Genomic DNA, 21,482 nt, shown 5'->3' with positions numbered 1-21,482 from the left:
CATTGGGTTGTCTGGGTTTATTCGGGGAGAGGCCGTTGGCCCAAACCAGCGCAAGCGCAGCTGCGCCCTGCGCCGGCGGGGCCCGTAGGGAGCGGCCGGGCCTCCGCGCGCACGCGCACGCGCACTGCCGGGCCCGGGCGCGCGGCCTCCGCGCACCGGGACGGCGGCGGGTGGGCGGGGCTTCCTGCGTGCCCCCGCGCTAGGGGATTATGGGATAGTGGCGGACGGAGCCGGGCGTCGGAGGCCCCGAGCGGACTGCAGAGCCCGGAGATCCAGCCGGTTTGGGGAAAGGGGCGGCCAGGGAGGTGGGCCTCGGCTTCCGTCGGCCGCTGCTCAGCGCCGCGGCCTGTGCGGACTGTGCAGGGAAGCGTCTTCCCTGACCGGCCTTTGCTTTCCCGCGCCGCGCCGGGCCGGCCCGGGCCAGCCGGGGCGACTTCCCCGCCGAGGGCCTCCGTGGGCCTCGCGACCGCGCTGACCTCCCCGCGCTCCCCGGCCGCCGGCGGGCCCCGGACCTCCGCCTCCGCCCGCTCGCAGCCGGCGCCGCCCCCCGAAGCCCGCGGCTCGGCGCGCCGGGGTCCCCCGCCAGGCCCGAAGGCGCGTGCGCGAGCGCGAGCCCCCGCCGCCGCCCCCCGCCCCCTCATACCGGGCCCCTGAGCAGGGGCCGGAGCCTCCGGCGGCGGGGCGGGGGGGGCGCCCCGATGAGCCCCGAGTGCGAGGAGCCGCCGCCCCCCCGCGCCGGTGAGCGGCCGCCGCGCGCCCCCCCCCCCCCGCCCCTGCCCCCCCCCCCCCCCCGGGACCCCCCCCCCCCCCCCCCGCCCCAAGCTCCTTAGTCTCCTCGCAGCAGCCCACCTCCCCAGTCTCTCCTCCAGGCCGGCTTAGCCTCCTCGGACCCAGCCCCCAGCCCTGGGGCTTCTCCGCCGTTTCCTCCCGGCCCCCTCCCCGGGAGCACCCCCTTCCTGCTCTCAGCCTCCCCGGCCCGGGCTCAGGCCCACCGGAGCAGTAGGGCGCTCCGTGCGCCCTGCCCGGCTGAACGTGCGCGGAGGGCCCGGGAAGCGGCCCCAGTTCCGTGAGGGCAGGCGGCGGAGGGAGGGGACATAAAGGCCCGGCCGGCCGGTCACAATCAGTGGTGTTGTGATGGAGGTGACTCGGGCCTGCGGGCGGCCGCGGAGGGCCCGGTGAGGCTGGCTCAGCGCTGGCGCTTGCTGTTTGGGAGGGACGGGAGGGCTTGACAGATGGAGAGTGCGAAGCGGGGCCTTCCGGGTGGAAGGAGCAGCGCGTGCAAGTCTCTGAAGGTGGGGGCCCGGCACTGGGGGCACAAGGGTGGGGAGGGGGAGGACCTTGGTGCCGCCGCCCGTCCAGACCCTTGAATGTGACCTCCGGGTTAGGGTCCTTTCTCGTGTGCCCCTGGGCACCCCAGTGCCTGCGCGGAGGCCACAGAGGGGAACACCGGCCTGAAAGGCAGGAGGTTTCTGCAAGGGAAGCTGTGTTAGGTGTGGTGCGGGGTTCGGAGTTGTAAAGAAACTTGAGTGGGGTGTAGACTGGTGCTGACGTCAGGGCTCTTCTCATTCGGTGGCTCTGGGGATGCGGCGGACTGTCTGGAAGCCTGTAGCAGAATGCAAGGCAGTGGCTCCGACGATGATTACTGGGTTTGGGATGATCTGTTGCAGTGGCCCTCAGGGACGATTGTGCCCCCCAGGGGACGTTTGGCGATGGCAGGAGACGGCGGCGGAGGTTACAACGAGGGGGGTGCTCCCGGTTACCCGGTGGGGTCTCGCCATCGCCCAGAGCACAGGACAGCCCCTCCCCACAGGAGGATCTTCCAGCCCCGAATGTCCGTAGTGCTTCGGGGGACAAACCCCGCTCTCTTGCTTGGGCATCGTGTAGTTTTGTCTCATCTGCCCTGTTGGCACCCGTCAGCGGCTGTGTGTTCTAAGCTGTGTGTTTTGATTTACTTTCGGGTTTTTGGTGATTTTTGTTAGGTCACCTGCTGTTTTTGTGCATTAGAGGAGAACCTGCTGGTTCCCCCCCTCATCCCCCCAACACCAGCACTTTTTTCCAGGATCTGTGGAAAGTGACTTTAGCGGGTCACTTTCCCCTTCTGGATTTCGGTTTTTTTTTAATTCAACAAGCGTTTCCAGCTGTCGGTCTGGCCTTCTGCAGAGGGAGGCAGGTGACAGGAGGGGCGAATCCTGTCACAGAGCGCTCAGACGCTGTCATAGGGTGACCACGGAAGCTGTGGAAGCGTGGAGCAGGCCCCTGACGCAGTCAGGGGAGGCTTCCTGGAGGAAGTGGTGTCTGTGCTGAAGCCTGAAGGACCCAGGAGGAGCTATTCAGGCTCCGAGAGCTGGAGGGGAGGCAGAGGGAGCAGCCAGGCAGGGCAGAGGCGAGGGTGCCTACAAGCAGTCAGGTGTGGCGGGAGTATTGAGCGCCATGCGGGTTGCCGCAAGAGATGAGGTGAGAGAGGCCCGGGAGCTCTGGTGAGAAATAGGGCCTTCCTGGCATCCCTGGCTCACCAGCTCTCTAGGGCAGGCTCAGCACGTGGGGAGTGGGGACACGCCCTCCTTTCCAGGCCAAAGCTCCTTTCTCTTTGAACACTGTTTTATGGGTCTTCCCGTGGGAGGTGCGGTCCTCCAGTCACTGTGAGGTGTCTCCCAAGTGAGGAGGCTGAGGCTCGGTGCTGGTAGGACCTGGTCCAAGGCCACAGGGATTAAATTTGGAGAGGCAGGATTGGAGCCTAGGCTTTTCTGACTTTGGATCACCCTGGAACACCCAAGTCTGCTCCTCCTTGTGTTCCAAGGGCTATTTCAGAGTCAGTTAGTTCTGTTCTTTTCCTCCTGGGAACCCATAACTGATCCAGGAGATGGTCCTGAATGTGAGCTCTCAGTCCCCTAGGTCCTTGGCCTGGGGTCTACATTCTGTTTCCTAATTATTCTATCCCCGGGGTTGGACCAGAGTGGCCACCTCCCTTGGGAGACTGCTTTGGGCTGTCCCCTAACTGGGGATCCCTCCCAGGCTTTCCCAAGCCATGGGAAAGTCCCAGCTCATTGTCCTCTGTGGCTCTGGCCAGGCCCGCCCCTTGTCCCACATGGGCGTCCTGCTGCCCACCCTACTACGTCTGTGCTGGGTTCTGCATCCGACACACACACGTGGGGTCCTCCTCAGAGGTCATGGGGTCCTCCTCAGAGGTCATGGGGTCGCCATTACTGTTATCCTGTCCTTGGAATCCAAGTCCCCTACCCCCTTTCCAGACTTGGCAGAGAGCTGACAGTTGGCTGGGGGGACTTGAGGGAGGTGGTCTCACCGTCCTTGGGCCTGTGGAGCCCTGCAAGGGGCTGGGGCTGGCCTTTCGGTAGTGGGTTCTCTCCCTTCGTGGGGCTCACGTAGCCCGGGTCTCGTCACAGCAGCCTGTGGGCCTGTGATGGCTGAGGGTGGCAGCTCAGGGCAGCTCAGGCCTCCCAGAGGCCTCTGTGCCCTTGACCTCCACTTCTGGGTGCTTCGGGGCCAGGGCAGGCGAGGCAGGGTGGAGGATGAAGGGCCTGCCCATGGGCTCCCTGGCAGGCAGAGCTGTGTCTGGGCAGATAGAGGCCGTGGCAGCGGCCGTCCCGGGAGCTGCCCCAGGCCCTGCCGGAGCCAGGGCAGGGGCCGGCAGGCTCTTGAAAGGGCAGCTGGCGTCAAGAGCCTAAGGACGACCCAGCAGAGCAAGAAACCGGAGACCATGGTGCCAGGCTGGTGGAGGGAGAGGTCGTTCTCGTGTTTAATGGCTTCCTTTCGCGCTTACGGTTTCCCCTTCTTCCGTTTGCAGCCAGTCATGGTTTTCAAACTGCCGCTGAGAGCCAGTGCTAGTCACTTCCGCTTTCTTGAGGGTTGCTCAAAGTTGCATGGGTGGGGGTGGGGTGGGGGTGGCGCCTGCCAGAGCGTCTGAATGACCTGGGCCGCTCAGGCAGATGGGGGGGCAGTCTTTGTCCAGGTTCTCTGTGTTTAGAGCCGTCACCCCCGGGTTCTTGGCTGGCTCCTTCCCTCCTGCTAGGGTGTCCGGGCTTCCACACGGTCAGGGACCTCTGCCTGAGCTGGCGGTCCTGACAGCGTGGCCCCATTTCACAGATGGGGATGCCAGGTGCTGGGTTCACCCCGTTAGAGAATGAGAATGGAACCCCCTCTCCTGTCCGTCCTATTCCCAGGGCTTCCAGCAAGTTTGCTAAGTGGGAAGATGGGGTTGGCCGTCAGCACTTGAGAGTGTGTGTGTGTTTAGTTCTTGCGTATCCGCATCTCTGTTCTGTGCAGAGCTTGCGAAGTGATGTCTGTAGGGTGCCCACCACCACCTGCTTGCATCTGGTCCTTGCAGGCTCCTCTGATTTTTGGAGGAGCCACCTGAGGGAGAGTTTAAGGGGCTGCCTGGGTCTGAGTACCCCGCACCACCCAGCACCTCCTGTCTTACTGTGGGTGGCCCCACCCATCACCCCCCCACACCAGTTCTCTGGAAAGCCCGCTTGGGGAAGGAAGCCCTACCTGCCGTACCAAGCGGACCTGCTGTGGAGGTTTGGGGGTGGTGCCCGGAGCCCGGCCCTCTAACTAGGTGCTTTGGAAGCGGGTGGGTCAAGAAGTTCCACCTGTAGTCAGGAGAGCAGGGCAGGCGAGTCCTGCTCCTGCTTCTCGGTGGCCTTGGCTCTGTCCCTGGGGACCCCTGTCTCCACGGCTGTGGAGTGGGAATCATGATCATGCTTCACCTCCTCGTCTCGGCATGGAGACAGGGTACCCGTGTGAGTGCACAGGGTTTCAGGAGACATGGGCTGGGCCCTGTCCCCCCCCGTCCCTCAGCTGTGGGGCCTCCCTCCCCCACTTAGCTCAGGGACACTGACAGGGACGGTGGGGGAGGGAACCTAGGCACGCTTTCTGTGCCTCCGCTCTTCTGGATGGAGGCTGCTGTCTTGTAGGAGCTCCCGGTGACTTGGACACACAACAAGGCCTGGGCCCGGCCCTGTCACCGCAGCCTTGGGCAACTGTGGTTTTGTTTTTGGTCGTGGTTTTTGTTGAGATGTAATTCGTATGTCGTGTGATTCATCTATTTAAAGTGCACAAGTCAGTGGTTTCTGGTGTATTCAGAACCGTGCAGCCGTCACCGTAGTGGGGTTTTTTTTTACTGAGGTATAATTCAGAAAAATGTGGACAATTTCAGAACTCTTGGTTGTTTTTATTTTATTTTTTAAAAGATTTTATTGATTTATTTGACAGAGAGAGACACAGCGAGAGAGGGAACACAAGCAGGGGGAGTGGGAGAGGGCGAAGCAGGCTCCCCGCTGAGCAGGGAGTCCGATGCGGGACTCGATCCCAGGACCCCGGGATCGTGACCTGAGCCGAAGGCAGATGCTTAACGACGGAGCCACCCACGCGCCCTGGTTGTTTTTATTTTAAACATGCTTTTCCCAGAAGAAAGTCGCTTACCTGTTAGCAGGTATTCCTCACCCCCACCCCCCACCCCCCTGCACCGGCTTCCCCAGCTCCTGCTTCTGTCCCCGGATTTGTGTCTTCCGGACATTTCTCGTAAACAGAGTCCTGCAACACGTGGTCCTTGGTGACTGGCTTCGTTCACTCTGCGCAGGTGGCCTTTGGAACCCTCTGGTCTCCTCGTCGGGTCCGATGTGGGAGGAGGTGGAGTGCTCACCCCACAGAGCTCCTTGTGGCCCTGGGTGGTGGCTGCCCCTTGAGGCGGTTCTGGTTCCGGCTTCCTCCAGCTCAGGACATGTGCCCGTGCGGGCCACCAGCGCCGTGGGGCTGGGCCTTCGTTTTCTCACCTGTGGCATGAGCCCTGTCACGGCCTTGTCATCAAGTGAGGGAGGACGTCCATTAGCTGTGGAAGGGTTCCGGAGAAGGTCTGGGAGCCGGGCAAAAGGAGGGAGTTGCTGGCTTGCAAAGGAAGGTCGCTGAGCACCTCAGGGTTGGGGTGATGTTTGCTCCCAGTGCTCCCTGCCCCCCCCCCCCGCCTGCGTGACGGTGGCTTAAAGATGGCTGGGGGGTGACTGGGTGGGAGTGATGTCCTGGCAGGGATGTCGCCTGCTGCCTCAGAGGGGCAGGGGCCTGATAACACGTGGGGGTACAGAGGGGGTGCCTTTCTGCTGGTGTTTCTGAGGTTGTCGGCCCAGCGAGGATGGTGGTGCCTGTGTGGACCGTTGTCCGGTCAGGGCACGTGCGCTGTGTGACGGCGAACCCGTCGTGTAGGTTTATGGATGTGGGTGCCACAGGACTGCCCGGCAGGAGACCCCGAGGAGGAGGAGGAGGAGCAGCCCGATACTGGGGCGTCCCAGGCAGGCGAGGCGCAAGAACACAGTTGCTGAGCAGACCCCAGGTGTGGTGTACTCTGCATCCAGAAAGGCCAGTTTGTGGGTGCGGGTGAGGACAGCCAGGGCAGGATTTGGAGGCATTTGACGTGGAGGGAAGCCCCTGGGCGCCTGAGCACAGACCAGACGTGGGCAGGTCCTCGAAGCCAGCTCTGCCTGGAAGCCTGTGCAGCGGAATGCGGAGAGCACAGGGCAGGCCGGAGAGGCGACGGGCCTGGTCGGGGGGAGGGCCGAGCAGGTGGACAGAAGCCCCGAGGTTTCCGGTGGCCGGGGATGGGCGGGGGCCCGGGCCCAGAAGCCTGCGCAAACCTGGGCCTGGGCGGGCAGCTGCCTTGGTGCGCCTCAGCTCCCTCACCTGTAAGATGGGGCCGTCGTGCCTTCCTCGGGTGAAGGAGCTGAGCCGAGCCGGAGAGCGCCGTCAGCACCGCGGCCAGCGCGGCGTGTGGCCGTCCCGTCTGGGTCACAGTCGAGTGATGCCGGGAGGCCTAGGTGCCCAGCGTGGCGCTCGCAGGGACCTCCTCAGGAGAGCCCCAGGCTGGGGCGGCGCCCCAAGATGGCACCGCAGGACGACGTGGGAGGAGCCGGGCTGCCGCTTGCTCGGGGAGGGGGAGGTCCCAGGGGAGGCAGGCCTGCCCAGGGGCCCGGCAGGTGTGCACCCTCGGCCGACGTGGCCGGCGGGCGTGTGACAGTGGACGCCGCAGGAGCTGGAGGTCCAAGTGGACGCTGGGCTTGGCCCGAGCGGGGCTGGAAGGCTGGCCGGGCCCTGGGGTCCCGAGTGTGGAGACCTAAGGAGCCCTTTTGGGCATTTGGCCAGGAGTGAACATCAGACACTCCAGTTTGTGTTTCAGGAGAGTGGCCAACGTGGGGTGAAGGGCGTAGGGCTAAGGAGCGAGTCCCTGGGGGACGGGGCGTGGAAGCCTCGTGGATGTCCCCGCTGCCCCCACTGGCGCCTGGCGCTTGCTGCTGTCTTCCCTGACCATGAGTCCTCCACCTGCAGCCGTCCCGGGTCTGGGGTCACTGCGGATTTAGAGCCACTTGCTCCTGGTCACGGAGGGTGGGGAGGACGCTGGGAGGTGAGTGTCTCCTGCGGAGGCCGGAAGGGAGGGCTGGTGCTGGAGGCGGTGTCTTGAAGGGACCGAGGCTCAGGAGGCCAGTCCTGCCCGAGGCCACACGTGCCCTGCTCTGCCCTGGCCTTGAGTCCCGGCTGCTTCCTGAGTCAGGTCAGAGCTGTGCTCTGCTCTGGGCTGGGGCTCCTTCTGTGGCTGACGAGTTTTCTGTGGTCGGGGGCTGTGGGCAGACGGGGCGAGGGAGGGCACGTAGGAGAGGGACTGCCATCTGTGGGTCCGGGAGGTGCCCGGGGCCTCTCGGTCTGTCCTCTGTGGCCTCTGCCTCCAGTGGTCTCCGCGAGGCAGGTGACGCGTGTCAGCTCTGGCCCCCGCCTGTGTGGTGCTGGGAGCCCCCGACTTCCTGGCAGTGGGGCGGCAACAGCCCCTCCGAGGGGCATGTGGGTGCTCTGCGGGGGGGACGGAGAGAGTGGGAACGCGTGGGCGGGGAGCTTGGTGGCACGTGCAGGGCGGGCCTCGCGCTGGTCTGGACGGGGAGCCTGTAGGCCCCTCAGAGGAGCGTCTGGGTGCGTGTGCACAGAGAGCACCTAGTGGGTGCTCCCGACGGCAGCTAGCCACCTGTGCTGGGGTGGGTCGGGGCACGCAGGGTCCCGGTGCTGGCTGGGGACCAGGGTGCCATTCTGCAGGGGCTGCGAGACAGCCTTGTCCTCCTCCCCACCGAGTCACTGACCATCCTGGCTCCTTTGGGCCCCGTCAGGGGCTCTTCTGAAAGGCCCGCCTCCCCCACTTGTCCTCTTCCTTGTCCAGCCACTGTGTGGGGGGTTGGGTGTGTTTGTGTGTGTGCAGCATCCAGGCAACAGCCACAGCCTGGGGACATCTTAGACTTCCCCCTGCCACCGCCCCACACCCCGCACGTGGTGATTTGCCATGTTGGAAGGCAGCCTCGGGCTGGCGGCCGTGGGGCATTTGAATTTGTTCAGTGAGTCCGATGCCCGAGGCTTCAGGAGAGCATGGTTCCAGCCCCGCCCCGGGGGGTCCCTGCCCAGACGGGGGACGGAGGACGACAGGATCGCGATGGCTCTGCGCAGGGCTCTCCTTTGTGGGGCCTGGGGGCCGAGGGGCGGTCAGGATGGGCAACTGGCCTGCGCCGTGAAGTGACCCCTGGACTCCAGGGTGGCCTGGCAGGCTGTCACGGTCGTCCGGGTGATCGGTGGCTGAGGTGGAGGGTGTGGGGCAGGCAGGGCCCGGCGTGTGACCCGCAGCCCTGCCCTCAGGGCGCCATGTTTTGGAAGTTTGACCTGCACACGAGCTCACACCTGGACACGCTTCTGGAGCGGGAGGACCTGAGTCTGCCCGAGCTCCTGGACGAGGAGGACGTGCTGCAGGAGTGCAAGGTCGTCAACCGCAAGCTACTGGACTTCCTGCTGCAGCCGCCGCACCTGCAGGCCATGGTGGCCTGGGTCACCCAGGAGCCGCCGGCCAGTGGCGAGGAGCGGTTGCGCTACAAGTGAGCCCCTGCCCGCTCGGCCCCCGGGGCTGCCCCGGCCTGCTGCTCCTGGCGCCTCCCGGCTGGGCTGCTGGGCCTGTGCGGGTGCGGGAGGGGCGGCGAGGGGTGAAGTGGGGTCTCAGGGAGGGGCGGCTGGAGCCCCGGGGGCCGTGGGAGCCACGTGTGGGTCCCGACAGGAGGGCGTGGGGGGCTTCCCTGGCATCGGCCACCCTTTCTGGATGTGAACCGCCCCCCCCAGGTACCCCAGCGTGGCCTGTGAGATCCTGACCTCAGACGTGCCCCAGATCAACGACGCGCTGGGCGCCGACGAGGCCCTCCTGAACCGGCTCTACGGCTTCCTGCAGAGCAGAAGCAGCCTCAACCCCCTGCTGGCCAGCTTCTTCAGCAAGGTCATGGGCGTCCTTATCAACCGCAAGACGGACCAGGTACCGCCAACCCGAAGCCCCGGCCGGTGTGCAGGCAGGTGAGCAGGCGGGCACAGGCCCCGGGCCCTGCCGTGCGACGCGCGCTGTCCCTCCCGTCCCCAGCTCGTGTCCTTCCTGCGGAAGAAGGACGACTTTGTGGACCTGCTGCTGCGGCATATCGGCACCTCGGCCATCATGGACCTCCTGCTGCGTCTCCTCACCTGCGTGGAGCGTCCACAGCTGAGGCAGGATGTGGTCAACGTGAGCGTGGGGCTGGGGGGGGCCCGGGAGGGCCGGGGGAGGGCACTGGGCTGGGGGGCACCGCTCACGGCCCGCCCACCTTCCTTCTCACCCCCAGTGGCTCAACGAGGAGAAGATTGTGCAGCGGCTTATAGAACAGATCCACCCGTCAAAGGACGACAGTGTGAGTGTTCTCTCCTCGCCTGCCCGCCCAGCTGTGGCCCGGCCTCTCGCCCCCTCCCTCCCTGGACGGTGAACTGTTGAGGAAGGACGCGATTGGTGCTGTGTGTGCTCGTCCTTCCAGTCTGTCACCGACGGGGCTCTTGCCGCACGGGGAGCGCATCTCATGAGCCAGGAGCTTGGCCCAGCGTCTCCTGATGGGTCAGGGGTCTGGCCAGGGTCTCCGGACTCCAGGCTCCAGCCTGGCCCCCTCGATGCCAGCCTTCCAGGGGCCCCTTCCCCGCTCCCCACTCCTCTGCTGAGTGGGGCCTGTCAGCTTCTCGAGTCTCTTGTCCCTGGGTACACCCTGCTTGTTCTTCAGCAAATCCATGCAGAGGCCCCACATTCTCACTGCAGCCGGGGTGGGGGGTCTCGCCTTGTCTTCCGGGGCTGCTGGCTTACAGAGCAGAGCTCCACAGGTGCGGGTGGGTACCCCAGGCATGCGGCCAGCAGGGTGAGGACCACTCAGGCCCAGGGGCGGGGGGCGTCCGTGATGGGCTCTGAAGTGCGGCCCGTGGCCTGGACGGGTTTGGGGTCTGCGCAGGTGGGCGCTGGTAGCTCCCTGTTGGGCTAGACTCGGAGTCCCGCTTGAGTTTCTTTCTGGGTTTTTCCTGGAACAGCTTTATCCAGATAGAGATTACGTACCACACGGGTCAGTTGTTTAAAGTATAGCACACAGCGGCTTTTGGCGTAATCACAAAATTGTCCCGTTATTACCACGTGGATTTGGGAGCATTTTTTTGTTACTCCAAAAGGAAAGCCCGTGTCCTTTAGCTGTACACCGTTGCACTCGTGGTCCCCCTGTCACCCCAGGCAGCGTTCTGTCTCTGGGCTTGCATCTGCTGGACTTGTTGCGTAAACGCGGTCACGCCGTACTTGGTCTGCGTGTCTGGCCTCTGCCTCAGCACCAGGTGTCCGTGTTCATCCGTGTGCTTCATCCCGTCCTGAGGCTGAGGGGTGTTCACAGGAGCTTGTCTGCTCACCAGTCGGTGGACGTTGGGGTCGCCCCCGCCCCGGCTGCAGCAGATGGTGTGGGGTGTGGGATGTCCCCTTCTGCAGAAAGTTTTCCAGGGACTCTCAGTTCCTCGCCGTGTCCTCTTCCAGTGTTTGGTACCTTGTGTCTGTACCCTGGACACCTGCGTTCCTGTCTCTGTGACCCTTCTCTCGGTCCTGAGGGCCAGGTGTCAGCTCCCGAGGAGTCCTGAAAGCAGGACACGGAGGGCCTGGCAGCCAGACTGGTGTCCTCAGCTCTCTCTTTGCCTCCGCAGCAACATTCCAACGCATCCCAGTCCCTGTGCGACATCATCCGCCTGAGCCGGGAGCAGATGATCCAGGTCCAGGACAGCCCGGAGCCCGACCAGCTGTTGGCCACCCTGGAGAAGTGGGTTTGTGGTTCCGAGACCCAGGGCGGGAAGCTGTCCAGGGCCCTTCCGCATGGCCCCCATGCCGACCCCACCCTTATCCCTCGTCCTGACCCCTGTCCCAGGCAGGAGACGATCGAGCAGCTCCTGAGCAACATGCTGGAGGGGGAGCAGAGCCAGTCTGTCATCGTGAATGGGATCCAGGTGCTGCTGACCCTGCTGGAGCCCAGGAGGCCAAGGTGAGGGGGGCCAGCCTCCCCGGTGGCCGTGCAATCCCTCGGAGGCCTGCCTTCCATACAGAGGTGAAGGTCGTGGGGACACGGTCTCTGCAAGGGGTCTCCCGTCTCGGTGGTCACTCGGTCCTGGGAGAGGAGTCCTCCGCTCCCGTCTGAGGCTGCGTATTCCGTCTGTAGCTTTGAGCTGGCAGGCGTTGCCCGGAACGATGGGGCCTCGCGCTGCACTTCGCCGGGGAGCAGCGCGTCCCTTCCTGATGTGCTGCGCGAGTGCGTATCACACACACAGGCCTGCCTCCCGTCCCCTCCTGCAGGTCCGAGTCTGTGACCGTGAACAACTTCTTCAGCAGCGTGGACGGACAGCTGGAGCTCCTGGCCCAGGCGACCCTGGACAGCACCACGTCCAGCGTGGGCGTCCTGCACGCCCTGCGCCCACGGCTCGGCCGTTTCCACCAGCTCCTGCTTGAGCCCCCCGAGGTGGGCCGGGAGGCCAAGGAGGCAGGGTGGCAGGGAGGGCGGCCCATGGTTCTGGGCAGCGCTGAGCCGCCCCTGTGCCCGTAGCTGGAGCCGCTGCGAACTACGTGGGGCAGCCTGGCCCCGCCGCTGGGCAACACCCGGCTGCATGTGGTCAAGCTGCTGGCCAGCGCTCTGAGCGCCAACGATGCGGCCCTGACCCAGGAGCTCCTGGCGCTGGACGTGCCCAACACCATGCTGGTGCGGAGGGGCGGGGGGTGCGGGGGGCCCTGGGTGGGGAGAGGGGGTGGGGAGCAGCGGGGGCACGGGGCGGCCCCTGGCGGGGTGCGGAGGGTGGGGTGGGTGGAGGGGCCTCTCGGTGCCAGCCTGCGGTGCCCCCCCCAGGACCTCTTCTTCCACTATATGTTCAACAACTTCCTGCATGCCCAAGTGGAGTTGTGTGTGAGTGCCCTGCTGAGCACTGCACCTCCCTCCGACAGTGGCCTCGAGATGGCTGCCCCGAGCCCCGTCCTGAAACACGTGAGCTGGGGCTCCCGGGCCCCCCTCTCTGTCCCCGGGTCCCCCTGCTGGTGCTCACTAGGCAGCTTCACGGGTGGGGGGCCGGGGGCTCGGCCTTGTCCTTAGGTCCGTCTGGGCGGTGCAGGTAGGGGTGCCCTCGGGAGGCAGCGGGTGTCCTCTGGGGTGACGGCCGCCGGGCCAGGGGAGGTGCCTCCCGGCACGGAGCCCAGGGCCTCGGGGAGGAGCTGTTGAGCAGCGCGGCCGCTTGGGCATCGTGGCCGTCACTGGTGGGAGGCGGGGGGACGACTCCAGGTTCGCTGTGTACGTGGAGGGTGGAGGTAGAGTGGGAGCCGGACAGACCGAGGGGCCGGGGACGTGTCCGGGGGTGCGGGGGGGCGCAGGCGGTCCGGGAGGGGCGTGCCCCAGCCCCGGCCCGCCCCCACGGCCCCCCTGGTCCCTCAGCTGCTGCAGCAGTGCCGCCTGGTGGAGCGCATCCTGACCTCCTGGGAGGAGAACGACCTCGTGCAGTGAGCACCGGGGACCGCCTGCGTGGGCGGGGGCGGGGGCGGCCCGGGCACACGGGCCGGTCCAGCTGTGGCCTCTGATGTCGCCCAGGTCTGCCGGGGGCCCCCGCAAAGGCTACATGGGCCACCTGACGAGACTGGCCAACGCTCTGGTGCAGAACACGGAGAAGGGGCCCAACGCCGAGCAGCTGGGCCGGCTGCTGAAGGGTGAGGGCCAGGGCTGCCGGCGGGGCGGTGGGCAGGGGTGCAGGCCGGGGGCCTCACGCCCCGTCTCCTCCCCGCTGAGCAGAGCTGCCCGGAGAGCAGCAGGAGCGGTGGGAGGCCTTCGTGTCTGGAGCCCTGGCAGAGACCAACAAGAGGAACGCCGTGGACCTGGTGAGGCGGCTCCGCCCTGTGTCGCGGGTCTGTCCTCCGCCCCTACCCCCGCAGCCGCACCCTGCCCGTCCCGGCCCTCACCCCCGCCCGCCCCCTGCCCCAGGTGAGCACCCACCACCTGCACTCCTCCAGCGACGACGAGGACGACCGGCTCAAGGAGTTCAACTTCCCTGAGGAGGCAGTGCTGCAGCAGGTGGGTGGGGGCGCGGCGGGCGCGGGGGGCTGCCCTGCCCGGGCTGCCCGGCCCCACCCGCCCCTGACCGCGCCCCCCCGCAGGCCTTCATGGACTTCCAGATGCAGCGCATGACCTCGGCCTTCATCGACCACTTTGGCTTCAATGACGAGGAGTTTGGGGAGCAGGAGGAGAGTGTGAAGTGAGTGTGGCCTTCTGTGAGGGCGGGGGCTCAGGAGACAGCAGGTCGGCGCGCCGCCCTTGCCGGCCCGTGGCTCCTCCTGCCCGCCTTGCCGTGTCCTCCCTGCTCCCACCCGTGGCGTGCCTGCCGGTCCTAGCGTCTGCGCTCAGCCTGACGGGGGCCAGTCCCGGCTCCCGGCTCCTCTGTCCCCTCCTTGCGGGGCAGTGGCTGAGGGTCTGGAGTGAGAGCGAGGTGGGCAGGCCGTGGTCTGGGAGGGAGCTGTCAGAGCAGAAGACGTTGCTCTGAAGGAGTCTGGGACGGTCTGAGGGAAAGCGGAAGGACCGCCGGAGGGCAGGACAGGAGCGATCCGAGTCTGACAGTGCAGGAATCCGGTGGAGAGGGGTCCAGCTGGCCCCTTAGGGGCGGGCTGGGGGCAGCCGGGGGTGGGGCCCGGGGACAGGCAAGAGGGGCCTCAGCTGCCCCTGGGGTCCCCATCCGCTTCATCACGGTACTTGTGCACTGTGTGCCCACCATCACCCTGTGCTCAGGGCTGAGGAGCCTCTTTACAGCTGGGGAGACTGAGGCATGTGCTGGTCGGTGTGGGAGCAGGATCGCCCCTGTGCAGCTCCGTGAGAGGGCACCGTGACGGGCTGTGGTCAGCTGCTGGCCTGCCCTGCCGGACAGAGGTCCCCTCGGGGGCAGACGTGAGCTCTGTGTCTGCTGCCCTGCCCCGCCCCGGGCCCGGTGCCTGGAAGGCGGGGGCCCCAGAGCAGACCCCGCCCGAGGGAGGACAGACCGACCGCTCGGGGGGTGGCGTCGGCACAGCCGCTGTCCTTGTGGACGAGACTGGGTTGTCTTCTCTATCACGTAGTTCCCAGTGGGGTTGGAAACTTTATAAAAACCGTGAAAGCCGTGAAGCGTTCTAGGACGGAGAGCAGATGAGTGTTTTTATAGCTCTGGGGCTGAAGATACCGGCCCGCAGGACTCGGGTGGCCCGGGTCGGCTGCCGTGCCCGGGGCCCCGCTCTGCCCGGCGCTGCGCGCTTCGGCAGCAGAGGTCGAGGGGACGCGGTGCAGACGCCGAGGCGGCACTCAGCTCATTCACCCCCCTTTGTGGCCCAGCGTTTCCCGAAGTAGACAAACGATAGAACACGGGGACAGAGTGCGGACCCCATACAGACAGACCAGCCGACGGCCCTAGAGGAAAAGGGGGCAAAGCACAAGGGTCCTGGGCCTTGAGGGAGTATGAGGAAGGCTCTCGTCAGCGGTTCCTGGCCGTACTTAGCACAGGAATCGTGCTTCTGCGAGGCTTTCCGAAAGAGAGCGGCGCCGGGGGACCGGGTGTTGTCGGCCTCAGCGGAAGGCTGGGGGCCGCCCCTACCCTCGGGGCCTCGAGGCCAGGATCCCAGCTGCAGACCGGGCATCTGGGCTGGGGCGGGCTGTGTGGCCCCGCGCTCGGTGGAGGGGTTTTCGCGGACCAGCGACAGCGTCCGGGCATGCGGCGCTGCAGGCCCCGCTGGAGACGGGTAGGGTGACGGCCACGGCCCGGCCGTGGCCAGTCTCTCCTTCGGTGTCGTTTCTTGGACTTGAGGGCCCGGGGGCCTAGGGCAGCACAGAACAGAGGCAGGGATAGACGGCTGGGCCGCACACGCCTCTGGCTCGATTCCCGGCTGCCGCCCCGGTGGGTGAAGGCCCCGTGAGCCCTGAACCCTCGCTCCTGGGGGAGGTGGGCACCTGGATGGTGGCCTTAAGTCCCAACGGTGCTCGTCCAGGTAGATGCTGTCTGTGTCTTACGTGACGTGCTCCGTGGCCCGGGCTGAGGCTCCCGTCCCCTCGGGGCATCCGTGCGAGGGCTGGGGCAGGCGGGTGCTCTCAGCTGCCCGCTGCCAGTCAGCAGCTCCACAGGTGGCCGGAGGGGGTCACGGCGCTGACGTGAGGCCACAGACGAGCTGTAGCCAGTAGGCGGACTTGCAGGTGCAGGAGGGCGAGCGGCGAGGGTGCGTTGAGCGGGTGCGGGAGAAGCTCGCCACAGCGGGCGCCTCACCGCCCTGCGCCTCTCCCCTAGCGCGCCTTTCGACAAGACAGCCAACATCACCTTCTCCCTCAACGCCGACGACGAGAACGTGAGTGCCGCCCATCCCTGGTGGTGCGGGGCAGGGGCGGGGGGCGCTGTGGACCGTGCTGCCCACCCCACCCACCCCTGCACCCCACAGCCCAACGCCAACCTGCTGGAGATCTGCTACAAGGACCGCATCCAGCAGTTCGACGACGAGGAGGACGAGGACGAGGAGGAGGGCCAGGGCTCCGGGGAGTCCGACGAGGAGGACGGCGCCTGGCAGGGCAGCCAGCTGGCCCCGGGAGCCCGCCGGGGCCAGCCCCCAGCCGTGCGGTGAGTCCGTGAGCCCTGGTGGTCGGCAGCCCGGGTGGAGGAGGAGAGTGAGGGAGTGTGTGTGTCACTCAGGTGGGTTCGGCTGCGAGGGGCGGAGCCCGGCCGCCTGTGTGGGTCCTTGTGCGGCCGGCCCAGGTGTGCGTCCCTCCGTCCCTCCCCTCTGCTCTCCCCGGTCAGCTCGCACTCGGGCCTTCCCGCCGCTCTCTGTGCCTTCGTGCCAGTAACGGGAGCCGGGCTGAGTGTGGGTGAGCTGGCCCCACAGCCGCCCACTCAGTGGTCAGGGCCTCTGCCCCCCCCGGACACAGACAGGTGGCCGCATCCTACATCCCCACCTGGCCGCTGTGCCCCCGAGGCTGGCGTGGGCCTGACCTGTTCCGCTCGGGAGTCCACGGTCCGGGCCTGTGTGCGTGTCACTCCCATCTGCTGGGTGGCCCAGCCGGTGAGCCCAAGGCCTCGGTTTGCCCTGTGTTCTCTTCCGGGAGCGTGAGAGTGGTCGTTCTTGCTTTTCACTTCTCAGTCCCGTTTTGGCCTGAGGTCTTGTGTGTGGGGTGAGGCGGGGTCCGGCTTCCCCCTGCAGGTGCGAATGCCGTCCCAGCACCTCTACACCGGCCTCTCCCAACCAAGTGCGCTTGGTGCCCTGGCCAGAAGCACTTGGCTGCACGAGCGCGGCTTGGCTCCTGGCCGCTCTGGGACCTCCCTGTCTCGACAGGTGTCGTAGTAGGGCTTGAAATCGGGAAGTGAGTCCTCCGACGTGGCTGTCTGCTTGGGGCCCCTCGAGAGTCCGTGGGACTGTTAGGATCAGCAGGTTAACTTGAGCAGGGAAGCTGGCTGGGATTGGGAGGGCTTGCCCTGAAGCTGTGTCAGCCCGGGGACCTGGGACCCGCATTCCATCTTCCAGTCCCTGAGCGTGCAACATCCTTCCATTTACTTAGGGTCTTTTTTAGAGAATAAGCTTTGTGCTTCCTTTGTTCAAGTTTTTCCTGCGTATTTTATGTAGGTGGAACTTTGAGATTTCCCAAGCGTACAGAAATATGGTGGATGTTTGTACATCGACGTTGGGCTTTGCAGACTCATTCACTGTAACAGTTAACGGATTCCTTGGGTCTTCGGTCTACAGTCAGGCCATCTGCAAACAGGGTTTCACTCCTTTTCTGGTCTGGAGGCTCTTCACGTCGCGTTCTTGTGTCCTTGCGGTCCTGAGCAGAGGTGGCCCCCGTCTTGCCCCTGACCCTGGGGGGACAGCGGGTCTTCCAGCACTGATGTGATGTGGGTTGTGGGTTTGGGAGATGCCTCTTCTCTCCTCCCATCTGCTGAGTGTCTTTGTGAATCATCGACCATGTTCAGCGGCGTCCCCGTGGGTTCCTCTCCTGTCAGTAACCGTAAAGACGGCGGGCGGCCGGCTCTTAGCGGCCACGTGGTTTGCTCAGCCGCTCCCTGGCTGGGGGACGTGTGGGCCAGACGGGCCTTCCCCACGGGCTCGGGCCGTGCCTCAGTTCACGTTTAGGCCGTGGTGGTGGAGCGCCTGCTCGTGCTGGATGTTGCCCTCGGGCCGCCCGAGGCGGAGGGGGAGTGTCGGGTCGGCCCTCAGCCCTCAGGGGGAGCCTCTGGGACGAGGCGGAGGTCCCACCTGCCCTCCCACGCCTCCCAGAGAGGCCCCGACCGGCCTGTCCCCCACCCCCACCCCCACCCCACCCCACCCCCCCGCCATCCCTGTGTCAGCGCAGCAGCTGACCGTGGTTTCCGGGCAGGAGTGGAGGCAGCACAGACAGCGAGGAGGACGACGAGGATGACGAGGACGACGAGGACGACGGCGAAGGCCATGCGGCTGGTGGGGGGACCGGGCCCCCGTCGCAGCCTAGCCCCGGCCCCCAGCCTCCGGGTGGGTGAAGGCACGGGGGGCGCGGCGGGATGCAGGTGGGCTGGCTGCCTCCTGTGCTCACCCCGCTCCCCGCCCCCCCGCCAGGCCCCAGCTGGACAGCCACCTTTGACCCAGTGCCTACAGACGCCCTGACCGGCCCCCGAGACTGTGGGGAGAAGGAGCCGAGCCCCGGGCTTCTCGCCCCACAGGGGTCCCTCGGCGTACCCCGGGGCCTCCCCGCCCTGAGCCCGGCCGGCCCTGCGGCCTGCACCGCCCTGCAGCTCAGGTGAGGCCGCTGGTGGGCGCCCGGCCTGGGTCCCTTGGGCTGGAGCACGGACCCCAGCTGGCCCTCGGGCTGCCTCTCTCCCCTCAGGTCTCAGGACCCCGCGTCCCTGTCAGCACCTCAGGAAGCCACAGACGGCAGCCAAGTAGCAGAGCCCTCGGGTGAGCGCCACCACCCAGCCCCGCCCGCTCTCCCCTCGCGCCCTGGCCTTGCGCGCTTGCCGCGCTGAGCCCGGCGTGTCCTGGCCTCTCTCTGCACAGCCCCCTGCCAGGCCTTGGTCGGCTTCGGGGACCTCCAGGCCACACTCAGAGGGACGCGCTCCACCCCCAGCTCCCTGGACAGGTGACCGGCTGGGGAGCAGCTGCTCTAGGGGAGCCCTGGGTGGGCCCGGCCCCACAGCTGCTCTCCGGGGCCCTGGTGGGACCCCCAGGTCTGCGGCACTGCCTCGGCACCCCGTGGCGGCCAAGGGGCCGGTGCTGTGCCCAGGCCCACGTGTGGGTGCCCCGGAGGCCCCTGGAACTCAGGGCTCCCCACTCAGCCCCAGGGGCAGAAAGGCTTCCAGAAGGGTGGCAGGCAGTATGGGAGCCCACCTTGAGCCCCTCCTGCCTGCGGTGGCTCCCGGGGTCTCTGATGGGATGGACCGTCCTGGCCATGCACTTCCCTGCAGGCATGAAGGGGCTTAGGGGCGAGGAGGGTTTCGGTGCTGATAACCCTGCTGATACCCACGTACCCTGCCGCCCCCGCAGTGCAACCAGAGACCCTGCTACCTCTGTTCCAGCCCCCGGGGCCTGCCAGCACCCCCGGACCACGGAGGGGGAGAAGAGCCCAGAGCCCTCGGGGCTCCCCCAGAGCCAGAGGTGAGTGCAGGGCGGCCTCCCAGGGCTGCTGGTGTCCTGTGGCGGAGGCCCTGACCTTTCTGTGTCCCTCTCCCCTGGCAGTGCCCAGGCCCTCGAGCCGCCTCCGATGCCCAATGGCTCTGCCCCGGGAGGGCCAGCACCCCTGGGCTCCCAGTGAGTGGCAAGGGCTGGGTGGGTAGCAGATGGGCTGGGGCTGGGCAGGTGGGGGGCCTCGGGGCAGCAGGTTCCTCACATGGGTCTCCCTCTTGGTTCCCAGGTAACTGCCTGGTCCCGGTGGTGGCGGCTAAATCCTCCATACTCCACGTGGACCTTGCCCGAGTGGGGGCAGGGCGGGTCCCACGATGGCCCTGTTGCCCCATCACCCCATCCCCACCTTGTCTGCCCCCACGTTCTCTCTTCTGGACTCCCAGGAGCCAGGTGCCAGGGAGTCAGGCCCCTACCCACCCCCATTTGCACTGAGAAAAGAAATTATGGAGTTTTGTCTCCTAGAATAAAGAAACAATTGAATAGAGAGAAAGGAGAGAGAGAGAGAGAGAGACCTATATTATATATTATATATAGAGAGAGAGCGGGTGGGTGGAGAGCCAGGAGGAGGCCCGGCCGGGCGGGCAGCGGGTGGGACCTTCATCCCATCTCGGTGGGGGCTCTGTTGGGGGTCCCAAGGTCATTGTCTGCCCTCCCCTCCCACCATGCCCCAGCCTCCGGTGCAGATGCCCACACCCACACTCGGCCCAGGCCCACCTCCGGGGAGGGCTCGAGTGGGGGCCGTGCCTTTGCCCAAACCCTTGCCCTGGACCCTGCACTTTGACCCAGGCTGGGAGATAAAGGATCCTCTGCCTGGCCCTGTTGGCTCTATGGGAGCTGGCGGTCCCCGTCCAAGGGGGTCTCCCCGGTGACATTCCCAAGGGGCCCCAATGCACTCACTGAGACCGCCCCCCCCACCCCCCGCACCTCCCATGGACCCTGGGGCGGGGGGTTGGCAAGGGTCCGGCTGGGGTCCCCTTCCCGTGCCCAAGGATCTGGGGTCCAGCCCAGCTGCCAAGTGACCTTGTCCCAGCTCCCTCTCCCCAGGCTGGTGTGAGTGTGTGTGTGTTCGTGCTGAGCTTCTATTTCATATTGCAAATATAAATAAATAAAGATCGTTTAAGATTCCTGCTCAGACTGTGAGTTCTGGGACCTGGGGCTGGGGGCCTGAGCTGTCCCTGCATCATGGATTCCTTGGGCCTTGAATTCTGGGGCACGGCCCGGGGGCCTGAGTTGTCCCTGCACCCTGGCCTCGGACCTTGAGTTCTGGGACCTGGGCCTGGGATCTGAGCCGTCCGTGCACCCTGGCTTCACGCCTTGATATCCGGGACCTGGGGCTGGGGACCTGAGCTCTCCCTGCACCCTGGCCTCAGGCCATGAGTTCTGGGACCTGGGGCTAGGCCTGAGCTGTCCTTACACCATGGACTCCTCGGGCCTTGAGTTCTGGGTCGTGGGACTGCGGGCCCATGCTATCTGTGTACTCTGACCTCTTTGGACTTTGAATTCTGGGACCTGGGACTGGGGACCTGAGCTGTCCCTGCACCCTGGCCTCGGGCTTTGAGTTTTGGGACCTAGGGCTGGGGACCTGAGATGTCCCTGTACCCTGGCCTCCTCGGGTCTTGAGTTCTGGGACCTGGGGCTGGGAGGCTGAGCTGACCCTGTACCCTGGGTTCCTGGGGCTTTGAGTTCTGGGACCTGGGGTTCTGGGCCTGAGCTGTCCCTGCACCCTGGCCTTGGGCCTTGAGTTCTGGGACCTGGAGTTAGGGACCTGAGATGTCCCTGTACCCTGGCCTCCTCAGGCCTTCAATTCTGGGACCTGAGGCCGGAGTTTTATCTATCCCTGCACCCTGGCCTCCTTGGGCCTTGAGTTCTGGGACCTGGAGTTGGGCGCTTGAGCTGTCCCTACACCCTGCCCTTGGGCCTTGAGTTTGGGACCTGAGGCTGCAGGTCTGGTCTCTCCCTGCACCCTGGCCCCCTCGAGCCTTGTTTCTTGGACTTGGGGCTGGGGGCCTGAGCTATCCTTGCACCCTGGCCGCCTCGGGCTCGAGTTCTGGAAACTGGGGCTCGGGGCCTGAAATGTCCTTGCACCCTGGTCACTCCGACCTTGAGTTCTGGGACCTGTGGCTGGGATTTGAGCTATCCCTGCACCCTGGCTTCTGGCCATGAATAATGGGATCTGGGCTGGGCCCTGAGCTGCCCATGCACCCTGGCCTCGGGGCCCCAGGCCTTCCTCAGCCCCTGTATGTGGCCCTCAGAGAGCTCTTAGGCTCCTGGATCTCCGTGCTCTGCTGAGGGTGGGTCGCTTGTGCTCAGACCAGGAAAGGATGTCCTGGGTGGAGGAGCAGAGTCCTGCCCAGTCTTGTCTGGGGCCTGGTCCCCATGAGCTGTTTTCTGAGGTCCCTTTCGTGCCCTCAGCCCTACGTGTCCCAGGTCCATACACCCTCCAGGAGGTGGCAGGCCAGCCTCCAGTCTTTGGGAGGGTTTCATG

The 21,482-nt window shown here is 66.1% G+C and overlaps 1 protein-coding gene across 4 annotated transcripts; it reads left to right on the top strand.

Moving 5' to 3' along the window:
• The first annotated feature begins 217 nt into the window (after window positions 1-217).
• On the top strand, window positions 218-20,124 carry PPP6R1 (protein phosphatase 6 regulatory subunit 1). Of its 4 annotated transcripts, XM_034986087.1 has the most exons (24): window positions 218-738; window positions 8,671-8,903; window positions 9,142-9,328; window positions 9,431-9,568; window positions 9,666-9,731; window positions 11,035-11,147; window positions 11,253-11,366; window positions 11,675-11,837; window positions 11,922-12,074; window positions 12,219-12,353; window positions 12,795-12,859; window positions 12,948-13,063; window positions 13,146-13,231; window positions 13,335-13,424; window positions 13,508-13,605; window positions 15,649-15,706; window positions 15,797-15,972; window positions 17,721-17,851; window positions 17,936-18,116; window positions 18,204-18,274; window positions 18,374-18,455; window positions 18,860-18,970; window positions 19,052-19,123; window positions 19,227-20,124. In XM_034986087.1, the coding sequence occupies exons 2-24, from the start codon at window positions 8,677-8,679 to the stop codon at window positions 19,228-19,230; spliced, it is 2,637 nt and encodes an 878-aa protein (XP_034841978.1). In that variant the 5' UTR covers window positions 218-738; window positions 8,671-8,676; the 3' UTR covers window positions 19,231-20,124. The 4 variants fall into 4 exon arrangements, with proteins under 4 accessions (XP_034841978.1, XP_034841975.1, XP_034841977.1 ...); XM_034986084.1 differs by lacking the exon at window positions 218-738 and having other exon boundaries at window positions 6,103-8,903; XM_034986086.1 differs by lacking the exons at window positions 218-738; window positions 19,052-19,123 and having other exon boundaries at window positions 6,103-8,903.
• Window positions 20,125-21,482: the final 1,358 nt, after the last annotated feature.

This window comes from Mirounga leonina, unplaced genomic scaffold, assembly GCF_011800145.1.
Source record: "Mirounga leonina isolate KUSES-001 unplaced genomic scaffold, KU_Mleo_1.0 Mir_376, whole genome shotgun sequence".
In the NCBI taxonomy this organism is placed as follows: domain Eukaryota; kingdom Metazoa; phylum Chordata; class Mammalia; order Carnivora; family Phocidae; genus Mirounga; species Mirounga leonina.
The sequence above is the reverse complement of the archived record's forward strand: the minus strand, read 5'-3'. Positions and strand labels throughout refer to the sequence as shown.